We start from the raw sequence: 13,212 nt of genomic DNA on the forward strand, positions 1-13,212 counted from the left end.
CAGTAATTTTTAATTAATTTTTTTCTTTTTATAACTATTATTTTGTAATAATTGCAATAATTTGTAATATTTCTGATTTAGAAATATATTTTCTTGTCTTTTGCTTTTATATTAGTAAATATAAAAATTCATTAATCTTTTTTCATTGCAATATTTCTATTGAGCTGGAACCAATTACCATATTTTACATTTAATTATAACTTAAAATAGTGGGACTACTTTATAGGATTCACTGTTTGTATTAATTGAGATCTAGTATTACTATATTATTAAGGAATAAGCAGGTTTTCAAAGATAATATTCAACAGTGGACATCTTTACCATCTCACAACTTACTGAAAAAATGTAGAACATATAAGACCACATTATACTTATTGTTTATTGGTTACAAAAAATAACTTGACCTGATAGAATGAAATATTCCTTTAAAGGCTCTTTTACAAGAAGGTGTCTTCCATTCATATATCAAGATCATTTAGGATCCTTTGAAAGATGTAACAACAGAAATAACCCTGTTCAATGATCCTCTAATAATAAACATTAGGAGTGGCATAAATCATGGAAATATATACTCCCTATAAGTATTACTACTTTGAAAGAGAAGCAGCACAGAATTCAGGTTAAAGAGGAATTCCCAGTCTCTCAAGTTTGTAATCTTCCATTATTGAGTCTTCACTCTTCCTCAATCCACATATCCAATCAGTTGTCAAAACTTTATGTTTCTACCTCCACTATATCTCTCACATTGGGGTGGGGCAGGTACTGGGATTTGTGAGGAGAGCTAGGGGACAAATTAATTTCCCTCACCTTTTGCTCACTCCAGGAAGATGCTCACGGACTTGGAAGAAGGTAGAATTGTACAAATGATTTAAATCGATCTCTTTCTCTCAAGTTTGTATAATTGAAATAGTTTAAGTTAAATGTCCATATGACATGATTACTATATAGCTCAAATTAAATCAATTGTAGTGAGTAGCACAAGATGAACTTACATTGAAGCTAAGCTGTAAGCTTCAGATAAAGTAGATGAGAAATGTGAAAAGACAATGAAAAGCACATTTTATTATCTAGTAACCTGTTTGGGTTTTTCCCCCCAAAACAACTGTAAAATGCTCACTTGGTTTCACCAAGAAGGGAAGAACTGGAGTGAGAGGAGGAAGCCCAAGAACTGTCCTTCAGTTCTTGAAGGTCTGTTGTGTGGTTGTGTTCTCGAAGAGGACCGTGACATCAGAAAGAAGATGCCATGACTTGCAAGTAAATCGGTTTTAAGTGAGAGAAGGCTGTGCAAAGTTACCAGCCTCACTTTCTCCTCCGGAGTTATTGGAGTCCAGTGGCCAAATACAGATTAGGACAACTGGAGATGGCCACAAAGGGCCATCATATGGGAGAGCGATTATGTGTGTTCTTTTTTGGCCCCTGAGAGTTGAAATAGGAGGAATGAGTAGAAATTACAAAGAGACAGATAAGTTCAATGTAAAAGAAAAACATCAAAAATTGGAATGGGCTGCCTCATAAGGCAGTAATTTTAATCTCTCACCTAGTGTTATTCAAAGTAAAGACTGCATGAACATTTGTTGGTAATGTCATAGAGGAGAATCTCAGGTACAAGTTGAACCAGATGGCTTCTGAGATTCTTTCCAACTTTGAAAAGTTATGATCCCATCAGCTTAGCCCTAGTGCTAGATTGAGTCTTATAAAGAGCTTCCAAATTAATTGCTCTAAGTGTTTCTGGAATACGAAGAAAAGAAGAAGGAGAAAAAGTGCTAAATTTAAACTTTTAGACTCATTTATGCAAGTTCAAAATTTCGCATTACTTGCCCTGATTCTCTAAGTCTCTTGAAATGGTTAGGTAGTTCCAGAACCCCCACATTTTAACTCTAAGCACTAATACTCTTTCTTTTACAAGCTGCACTGTAGTCAGTACTTCCTCATTACTCTCTCCTAGGTGAAATGGAATCTACCTTCCCATCTGTGAACAATAGATTTTTTTTGAGAAATAATTTCCAAACATATTTGAAAGTTTTCATCTCTAGTTAGATCTTAAGCTAGAGGACAAATGGATTCCTCAGAAGAAAAGAGTTAGCCCCTCTTCTGGTCTCACTTTCAGAATGTTAGTGAACTCCTTGCTGCTTGTTCTAAGGCCAGCTGCCTTTTCACCTTCGCAATAGCAACTCTAAAACATCAGAAAGGACTCAAGAGTGTGGTCAGAAAAGCAGGGTATGAGGCAGCTAAAGAACTTTCTCAGAGAGTCCCCAAACAGGAAAAATCATTCTAGCTATTGCATATTCCAGGAGAGTTAGGAGAGAGACCTGTGTCTGTATTAGACGAAAGTGTTCTGATAACATGGATAAATTGTTTAACCCCAAATTCCTATCATGACAGGTATTCTTATGGCTTCACTATTTGATTTTAAGTGAAATCCCAGAATATTAGACACACCCATACTCAAGAATAAGCACTAAAACATTTTTAGAAGTCAAGTTCAAGTGGATTTGGATTATTTACCATGACATTATCCAGTATTTCGGTTCTCCATTAGAGGGGATATTCAAACTTGTGCTCCTCCCCTCAGAGCCCTGGGGGTGAGCATGGCCAAGGAGACCATCATCTGCCGAGGAATCTAAAGAAGAACCTAGGGTGGGGAATTTAATGAGGAACTGAGTGTGAATGTGCCAGGAGAGGACACAGAAATGGTACCCTACTCACAACAGCTCATGCCACTTGTCTCTCCTGGTGGGACAGCAATAGCCAGATAGGCTACATCTCATAGGAAAAACCCTCTAGGCACTATCAAAAGGACAGACATAAAGTCATACTCATAACTCTTTTGAAAGCAAGAGAAAAGGGAGCTGGAGGTGAGGGGGTGGAACCATGATAACTTAGAAGACAACCAACACCTGCCATGCTGCTTGCTCAACCCATACCACCTTTAAGAGAAACCAAAAGCATTCCTACACTGCATTCACAGGAGGAAAAAACCTCAGGGGAAAGCCCTGCTTGTCCATTGCTCAGTGCAATGGAGAGCTAGACTTCCAGGCTTTGCTCTACCTGCAGCTTTGGGAGTTGGTGCAGGGAACTGAAAAGGTTAGGGGAAAGGAATGCATTTGCTGGGTTCTCTGAGGAAAGGATAAAAGGAACAAACAGTTATTAAGCTCCTACTATATGTCAGACATTGTGCTAAGCACTTTGTAAGTATCTCATTTGATGGTCACAGCAACCTTGAGAGGTAGGAGCTATTATTATGCCCATTTTACAGATGAGGAAACTGAGGAAAACAGAGGTTCCTAGGCTTCACAGGGTCACACAGCTAGTAAGTATCAGAGGCTGGACTTGAACTCAGGTCTTTCTGATCAATCTGCTTTGATTTCTTTCTATCTTTCTGATTAAAAGCCTTTTGACAATATGTCTTTGTAAGTCACCTTAGAGGAGAAACAGTGGCCAAAGAATGATTGGGAGAAGCAAGTGGGATGGGGGCCTGAGCTGTAGGATTTGATTAATACAACCCCTAGACTAACATAAAGAACATTGATGCTGCCTATAAAGGGGCAAAGAGATAGAGAGAAATAGGGCGTTGCCAAACATCAAAGTGCCCTCTGGTGCTAAATTGTGCATACCATCTTTTGAGGGATTGGTGCCCCCTGGTGGCCACATATGGGGGTTCAAGGAAGATTTTTTTTTAAAGTGAGACTCTCCCTCCGCCCACCCCACCCATGCTTAGAAAGGCCTAGCCCTTTTGAGGTGGCCCTGGAACCTGGATCAAGAGGAAGTCCAGGTCTCTGGGCTTAATAAGGGCTTTTCTAGAGCTTCCTTGCAACCAAAGTATCCATAGAACCAGGGACTTTTCCTCGAGTGGGAGCTGGGGTACCTCAAATACATCTCTGGTAGCAATTAGCCTTTTAAGGATGAGTCCTTAGGAGGTCCTCAGTGCTCAGGGAGCTGGATTTGGGGGTCAAAAGAAATTTACCATTCTTTTTGGCTTTAGATATTTAATTCTCCCCTCCTAGGTTATTAGACACTTCCATCAAAGAAGAAAAAATAGAAGTAACACTCAAGATTATTCTTGCAAAGGGGAGGATTATCTGAAGACAATCATGTGATGTGATTAGATGACAAAGACACAATCCCTACAAGCCCACAAGAATGTCAGCAGTATCTGAAAAAGGGTAGAGCAAGGAGTAGGTGACAGCCAACTGCTTTGAGTACCTGAGAGACATAGGGAAATTTGCTAATACCCCAGAGTACACAGTCCTCTGCCTTGATTTTGGAGGCTCAGTACCTCCTCAACACATAAAGCTTTCAATTGTGCACCCAGTTGTCCTAATTAATTTCATAAACTTGGCAGGACCTCAACACACCTTACATACTTTGAGATTTCTCATACTCAGATCCAAACTAGATTTATATTAGAACTCCTGGGGTCTACAACTTCTGAAAGCTCTGGTTGCTTGGAGACTATGAATAATTAGAAAAGTGCCTGGTAATCTTCACCTTTGGTTGCAACCAGCCAGTTAAGGGAGAAAAAAAGAACAAAGTAGTTTGTGCCTTTTGGCTATCTGCCAGAAGCTTTATAAAGAGTAGAAATGTTATTACAAATTCCACATTTCACAAATCATTTGTGGTAGGAGTTTGAATAACTCTTATGTCAATCTTTTCCCATTCTGGCTACATGATTGACCCACCTCATTTTGGGTCATATTTGTTGTGTTTAGACCACTCATGTTGGGAACATGTCATACCTTAAACTCACCATGCATCTCTCTACTGTCTTCTGGATCATTTTCTTAGATTACGATGTTCAATGATTCAACTGGGAAAATAGCTTAAAAAGTTGGGCATTTGCAGCATTTAGGAAATCAGAATCCTTGAAAGAGTTGCATAGGTTTCCCAAATACTCTCTTCTTATTTAGTTCTGAGTCCATTCATTTTTTCATCTATAGCACTTCAGATGCATCTATACATCTCAATCTTTATACATATATACATACATACATACATGTATGTATACATATATGTATTTATGCACTGTGTATATCACTGGTGTAAGAAATTTGGAAAAGAACCACCTTCCACCAATGCAGATCAGTAATGCATTTGCAACTTTGAAGTACTGAAACATTAAGTGACTTGACCATCATCATAGTTTGCATGTGTTAGAGGCAGGATTCCAAACTAAGTCTTCTTGATTCTAAGGTCAGCTTCTATCCCATTCCACCATGCTGCCTATCCCAAGGCACACACAAAAATACTCACACAATTAACTCAAAAGCCTGACCATGCATTGCAAATCATAATACGGTATTTTTCATCTACTTTGTTTTTCCAAGGTGGATACCTTGGCTAATATCATTTGAGCGACTATGAATTTCATGGAGGAGGAGACTTTGTAGTATTCTGAAGCTCAGTGTAATTAGCACAGTGTTAACTGTGAGTACCAAGAACCTTACTATCAATAGAATTCCATGACTGAAAAACTTAGATGAATATGTCTCCCTGTTTTGTGACTTACTTACTCAACAGATCATTGAACAAAACATTCTCTGCAGTCACAGCTATCACAGAATCTTATATGATTTCAGTGTATATGTGGGAGACAACTTATTTAAGGAGAGCCTTTAAAAGTGAAAGACAGCCATTACAGCTGACTCCTGTTCTTTCAGTTCATATGTTAAGGGTTTTAAAACTACAAACAATAGACATACTAAGAGCTTACATATTCTGTTCTCAGCTGCATTGGTATAAAAATGTAATCTGCTATAAAAAAAATAACCTACAAAAGCCTGTTGTTTTCCTTCTTATATTTTCTTTATACATACACAGACTATAAAGATTTTATAGAGTTGCGAAAATAGTCATGAGTTGTTGATATCTCTTAGCTGCCTTTTTTGTTGTTACGATCTTTTTCATTTCTTTCAGAATCTTTTCCTCTTGGAAGTATATTGTAATATATCCTTAATGCCTTAAAAAATATCACCTGTGGTATAGATTTTTCTACGTGTATTTGGTCAGGTTTAGCTGCTCTTCTCAACTTCCAATTCTCAAGTTTTACTGTCATATCATCACGTAGGCGAGTGTAGTTTTCAAGGGACTAAATACTGCATTTGGAGTCAGAAGAGGCCTGGGTCTGAATCCAGCCTTAAATATATACTATCTGGTGAGATCATGGGCAATTCAATAATGTCTTGGAAATTTAGCTTTCTCATCTGTAAGTTAGGGATGCAGTTTGCTGCCTCAGGGTTATTATGAAAATCAAATGAGAAAATGTACATCAAGTGCTTTGTGAGTATTAAAGCACTAGATGAAATGCCAATTGTCATTACCATCATCATCATTGGTTAGTGGGGTAGTAGATTCTAAGTCTCCTGGTTCCAGTATCATTGCTAATGAAAATGGATGAATATAAAATGCCAGCTGATCTGTTCCATTTCATTTGTATTTCTTGTTGTTCTCTTTCAAGTTTCATGAGCAAATGCTCCCTAGGTGATCTGGCTTAGTTGGCCTTCATACCAGGCTTACTTTCATTGCAACTGCTTTTCACAGTTTTGTGAGGCAGTAATGATCATAATCTTCCATCTTCCTCTTCAATAGTTTTGTAAACGAGCATGTTTCACTTGGCAACAATGTCTTTCCTCTTGGCAATGACATAAAATGTCTTCTGGCAAAGGAACTTTTTAAGTAATTTCATTCTAGTTATGGCAATTCTTTTGCATATGTTAAATCTTTCTAAGAAATGGTGAGTCAGAGATGATATCTTTACTTTTGTCCATTTCCCTTTTTTTTTTTCTGTTGACAGCTTCTGTAACAAGGTCCAGCTAGTGCTATTGTAATCATGGTGTATTTTCCTCTTTATGCTTTCTCTGAGATTGCTAAGAGAAGGTCAATTGATGTTGGCTTTTGCCTTCACCAACTGATTCCATCACACACAGAGAGCTGATTCTAAAGTGACTGCTATGTCAATAACTAGTCACTTCCTGTCCATTAAAATATAGTCTACTACCACATTATAAAGGAAAATAACTTTGAAAGATTTGAGAATGATGATCAATACAGTGACCAGTCAAGATTCTAGAAGATCGACGATTAAGCATCCCCTAATTTGGCAGAGGGGTGATGGACAGGAGGTGCTAAATGAAACATACTTTGTCACATGTGGCCAATGTCTAGGTTTGATTTGCTAATTATATTTATTTGTTTCAATGGAAGCCTGTATATGGATGTATGTATGTATGGTTGTATGTATGTATGTATGTATGTATGTATGGAGGGTTACTGGGAAGCAGTGATAGTGATGTTTTAAAAAAAAAAACAAAAATGTCAATGAAATAGTTAAAATATACCCAAAAAAAAGAGTAGAAGGGAGTTCTAAAAGTCCAACACAGAAAAACAAGGTAGTGTTGGAACTACCATGTTAAATTTCATATGTACTTATAAAAATATAGCACCTCTTTTTGTGGTGGCAAAAAATTGGAAACTGGGTGGATTGTCCATCATTTGGGGAATAGCTGAACATGTTGTGGTATGATTGTGATGGAATACTATTGTGCTGTAAGAAATGACAAAGGGATGGTTTCAGAAAAACCTGGTAAGACTTCTATGAATTGATGTAAAGGGAAATGAGCAGAAGCAAGAGAACATTGTCTTTTTTATTAATGAATTATTTTTAGTTTTCAACATTCACTTTTATAAGATTTTGAGTTCTAAATTTCCCCCCCTCCCTCCCCAAGATGGCATGCAATCTGATATAGGCAATACATCTACAATCATATTAAACATATTTCCACATTAGTCATGTTGTAAAGAAGAATTACAACCAAAGGGGAAAACCATGAGAAAGAAAAAAAGAGAAAATAGCATGCTTTGCTCTGCACTCAGACTCCATAGTTCTTTCTCTGGGTGTGGATAGCATTTTCCATTGTGAGTCTTTTGGAACTGTCTTAGATCATTGCATTGCTGAGAAGAGCTAAGTCTATCAAAGTTGGTCATTGCACAATGTTGCTGTTACTATATACAATGTTCTTCTGGTTCTGCTCACTTTACTCAGCAATAGTTTCTGTAAGTCTTTCTAGGTTTTTCTGAAAGCTGCCTGCTCATAATTTCTTATTGGAAACAATATGGAATAATAGTATTTCATTATATTAATATACCACAACTTGTTCGGCCATTCCCTAATTGAGGGGCATCCCTCAATTTCCAATTCTTTGCTACCACAAAAAGAGCTGCTATAAATATTTTTGTACATGAGTCCTTTTCCCATTTTTATAATCTCTTTGGGATACAGACATAGAAGTGGTATTGCTGGATCAAAGGGTATGCATAGTTTTATAGTCCTTTGGGCATAGTTCCAAGCAAGATAACACTGTACATAACAACAATAATATCATAACGATGATCAACTCTGAAACACTCAGCTACTCTGATCAATACAATGATCCACAATGGTTCTAAAGCATTCTTGATGCAGATTGAAGCATATTTTTCACTTTCTTTATTTTTCTTGCTTTTTTTTGAAACATAGTTAATATGGTAATATGGTTTGTATGACTTTACACATATAATGAGTATTATATTAATTGCCTTCTCAATGGGTGGGTAAGGGGCTGAAAGGAGGGAGAAAATTTTAAATTCAAAATATAAAAATGAATGTTAAAAAAACCATAATACTTTAATCAAAAATCATGTAAGTGTATAAACAAGATTAATGGTTTCATACAAATTTTTCAGCTTTTTTTGTAAACGGAAATGTTCATGTTTGCTTGTTTAATAATAATAAAAAGCAAAAAAAAATTAAAGGTGAGTCAATTTCATTTTTTCAGTGATGTTACTAAGTGCTTGCCACATTCACTTTCTTCTTCAAAAACATGCTTGATGTACAGACAGATATAAGGCTTCTGAGTATTTCATAAGAATATGGTCTGTTTTATTTGATTAATGTTGAACTTATTTTTCAACATAGATTTGCCAAAATAAACATCAGTTTAGATTAGATGGTCTAATAAGGTTCTTCAAAGAATTTGTCTATTTTATTTTCTATAAAAGATGTTGGTGCATAAACCATAATCACTTCATGTTGGTATGTTTGTGTGATTTCATAACGAGCACTACAAAGTGAGATGACCAGGTATTTCCTGAAATGATGTTTTTACCTTTGGGTGCATCATGAAAACAACTCCTTTATTGGTGTCTTGGAAAGGAACCTATGAGCCACTTAGCTGAACTTTTTTGTTTTCTGGTTTTATTTTGTAATGAGAATGTTAATTTGGACATGCTTCAGTTCTCTCATTATTAGAGTGGCAAGTTGTTCATTGGAGAAGGTAAGCTCCTTGAGGGCAGGGACTGTTTTATTTTTGTCTTTATATTTCCATCTCCTATCATAATGCCTTTCACACAATAGTTGCTTAATAAAAGTTAATGCAATAGAAGTTGAACAAAGATTGCCAATCAAGTAAATTATTATTTTTGAGTGGTTTAAAAGACTTATTCTTTCCATTCTTTTCTGTCATTCCACTCTGTAATAATTATGGAAGTAGAAGTGGGTACAAGATTAAGGGTCATTTAGTTACTTTTTAAAAAATGAGTTACCATGGCCAAAAAGTCAACACCTAGGGGCCAGTCTCCTTTTAATAAGCCTCTCCATACTTGGTAGGCTGGTGCTTACAGAGAAGATACAGTGTTTTGCTAGGGCCATACCCCAAACTTTTCCAGCTTACTAGAATTTGTCATAACATGCATTCTACTGGCATAATCACTGACTGCAGTACTCCTTCTAGGACACCCCCCAACTGGCATTTGTATCACAGGTTGGGTACCCTAAAGGTAGCTGATACTCCAAGGTCCTAGGATACCCTGTGGATCTGTACTCTTAAAACTATACCTCATGATCCCCTTCCAGTGATCTTCCTCTTAACAGTCATTTAATAGATACAATTGGTTTCAAGCAATGGCATTTACCAAGATGTCACAGTAAGAATAGTAGCTATGAAACACTCCCCCATACACCTGGGATCTACTTTCCACACATACAGATTCCCTGGGAAGAGTTGGCACAAATTACAATAAACAGTGAAGCATAGACATGGGAAAGACACCTTGATTCTCCTTGTGATATCCTCATGCTGCTCTTCTCCGAGCCTATCACCCTTTCTGGGTGGCTTGTGAAAGTGGACTCAGGGCTCTCAAGGTCCACTTGTCTCCATGCTTAACTCTGGATAGCTCTCTTGAGTTGGCTCTCTTCTTTGCTGCCAGAGGTCCTGTTCCTGGGAGCTGCTTCCTGCCGCAAGCTGTTCAACTTGACTCCCTCTTTGTATCACTGGGAGTCTAGAGAGTGTTTAACTCTCCTCCCTGCTAGATGTAGTACCAGTCTCCTACTGAATAAGTAGTTTTGATTCCATGAGTAGTTGGGCCTGATATAGGCTCAAGAGTTACCTTCCACAAAGCTGCTCCAAGTATGACTGACTCCAGAATTTAGCAAGATAGCTTTTTAAAAGCAATCTAGGGCATGGCCAATCTTCTGTTAGCCAATGGCAAGCTGTGCTTCTAATTCTTTTAGGAAGAGTGTCACAATTAGTAAAGGGGTAACAGGGTGTTAATAACTTACATACAGGTGTCACACACTAACACCTCATCTTACTGCCCCCCTTTATTTTCTGTTCTTAATATATATCCATCTTTGCATTTAGTTTAACCCCTTTGGTTATATCTTGAGATAAGGGTAATTAGTTGATCTGAGACTAACTTTCTCCCCCTTGCTGAGAAAGTAGAGTCACCTTCACCTCTACACCATGATGAGACTTGGAGATGACTAATGAGCAAGGTCCAAAATGAAGGTAAATTGGACAAAGCAGCAGGAAGCCCAAACAGTAACTGCAGAAAGAATCTTCAATTTCACTCATGTGGTTTTAAAATAAGTGCTTTGAAAAGGGAATTATGGACCCAATCCAGGCACAAGCCTGGAGTTGTCTAGGTGTGAATACTGCCATGCGCAGTAAAAGGATCTTACTTCCATCCACTTAGAAATGAAGATCACTCAAACTTGAAATATATCTACCTAAGCTCCCAAATATGTTGATATTAACACCACTGATGTTAATATGTAATCTCTACCAAGTCCCATTAATAAAACCATTTTTTTTTGTTTTCTCTATGGTTACTGCAGCAATCACTGCTTATTAATTAGCACCATTCCAACCTTTGTATCAAGGTTGTGCTAGTGATAGAAGCTTAATTCTTTACCTAAATAAAGATGCTTTCTTTTTTTTCCCCCCAAGAAACCAATTCAAATTAGCCAAGTGTCCTAGAAACCAAGCATAATAACAATACAAAGCAAGTATTGATTAAAACAAAAAAGGCTTTTTTAACAGTATTAATTCTTACCAACTCCAGTAGTTATTGATTCTGCATCAATGTCGTTAGCTCGTTTCTTTGCCACTTCAGCTAGCGCCAATTCACCCTTATCTATTGCAAAGTAATGGATGTCCTTTGGGAATAAAGCAAAATAAAAGATTAATTTAAAATGAATCTTGAGTAGATAACAAAAGAGATTTGAAAAGGGAAAAAACTTGCTTAGGCTATAGAACAGAAAGGATTGACAATTGTATTGTTATATTTTAATTTTCTCACTCTTTTTTCAGCGCAATGTTTTGGCTCTTTCAACTACAGCCATCAAACATATTAATTAAAGAAAAAGCAGTTATTTTAATAATTTATTTCAGACCTCAGGGTGGGGGAAGTAAACTTTTAATTAAATATTTTCACAGACACCTTTATCAAGAAATCAAATGCTCAAGTGTACTAGTTTCTTTGGGGAGTTCTTATCATCATCTGAAAATGATTTTTTTTAATGGAATGATACACTATATTGAACGACAAAATCAAAAAGTTGGAAGCCTCACATCCAGTTTACAACATCTCTGGCATGCGCTTGGCCAGCCTCTAACTTGAACTCTTTTACTGCAAGGAGCCCATTCTCTAAGGAGACATTCTATTTCCTTATTGAAAAGTTATGGTTGTTGGAAATTGTATTCTGCTGGCTTCAGTAGCCATCAAACTAGATACTCATTTCTGACCTCTATCAAGAGGAGAACTTAAGAGGATGTTAAAATGGCTTGGGGACAGAATAAAGTACATTATGTAAATACAGAAATTTGAAAGTAAAGCTAGTTAATCATTGGTCTCCCTCAATAAACTTCCCCCACCTCTGATACTCTATCTGATTTATTTCTCAAAGTTTAGCATACTCTCACACTCTGATGCTCTCTTCCCATCCAAGTGATTCCCAAACTCCAGCTGCCCAAGTACAAACCCATTCCCCAACCCACTTGCCCACTCCCTTACTTTTATCACTCCTCAACTAAATCACAAGGGTCCAGAACAGCAATCAAATAATTAAATTATTGATTAAATAAGAACAAAAATTAAAGCTCTTAAGGAAATAAATGCATAATATAAGTGTGAGGTCAAAATCATCTCATCCCACTGAGCTCTGATGCATTTTCAGGTGAGAAGACATATGAATCAAATCAATCAACTCAGAGGTGTGAATAAATCAGAGACTTTAAACTAGGTGGGAAAAGGCAGTGGATGAACTAGAAGTGTTCTACACTGAATGAGAAAACTTGGTTCCCTATAGAGCCTGTATGAAACCAGACAGCTACTTAGGAATATTAGAGATTCAAGTTGAGGGCAAAGGAATGAATTCTAGCTACTGTATCTACTGGGTGACTGTGGAAGGAGAGGAGACGTGCGGAGCCTAGACCTTTGTCTTAGTCTCTTCCTCTTCTTCCTCCTCTCCCATTTCTCCTTTCACATCTTGATCAGAAGTTGACCCAGTGAACTCCAGAGACATGGAAGGCTCCCCCTCTTCCCATTGGTATTCTAGCAGTGTTCCTAGGTCAGCCTACAGCAGTGTCAGCAGAAGTTACAGAGAGACAGGATAAAGATTCAAGGCTTTATAGAATTTGGAAGAAAAACTGGACAAAAACTAAGGTAAACATCTTTAGAATTCTAGCAAAAGGAATTCTAGGTGATTTGAGGTATCCCTTCATCACACGTGCTTTCTAAATTTCATACCAATGTCCCCTGAATTCAAAAGCTATCTTACTACTTATGTGACTTTAGGCAAGTCACTTAACCTCAGTTTCCTCATCTGTAAAAAGGGGGGGGCTTACTAGATGGTTTCTTCCAGCTCTAGGTGTGATCTATAAATTAAAACAACTTCTA

The 13,212-nt window shown here is 37.2% G+C and overlaps 1 protein-coding gene across 6 annotated transcripts in view; it reads right to left on the bottom strand.

Annotated features, from left to right (window-relative positions):
• The window catches only part of WDPCP (WD repeat containing planar cell polarity effector), a 361,091-nt gene that overhangs the window by 82,044 nt on the left and 265,835 nt on the right, over window positions 1–13,212 (bottom strand). For all 6 annotated transcript variants that reach the window (XM_020985463.2, XM_020985462.2, XM_020985466.2 and 3 more), the window contains one exon: window positions 11,368–11,470. In XM_020985463.2, the coding sequence (XP_020841122.1) occupies window positions 11,368–11,470 (103 nt within the window). The remainder of the gene's footprint in view (window positions 1–11,367; window positions 11,471–13,212) is intronic.

This window comes from Phascolarctos cinereus, unplaced genomic scaffold, assembly GCF_003287225.1.
Source record: "Phascolarctos cinereus isolate Bilbo 61053 unplaced genomic scaffold, phaCin_HiC Scaffold_2;HRSCAF=192, whole genome shotgun sequence".
NCBI lineage: Eukaryota > Metazoa > Chordata > Mammalia > Diprotodontia > Phascolarctidae > Phascolarctos > Phascolarctos cinereus.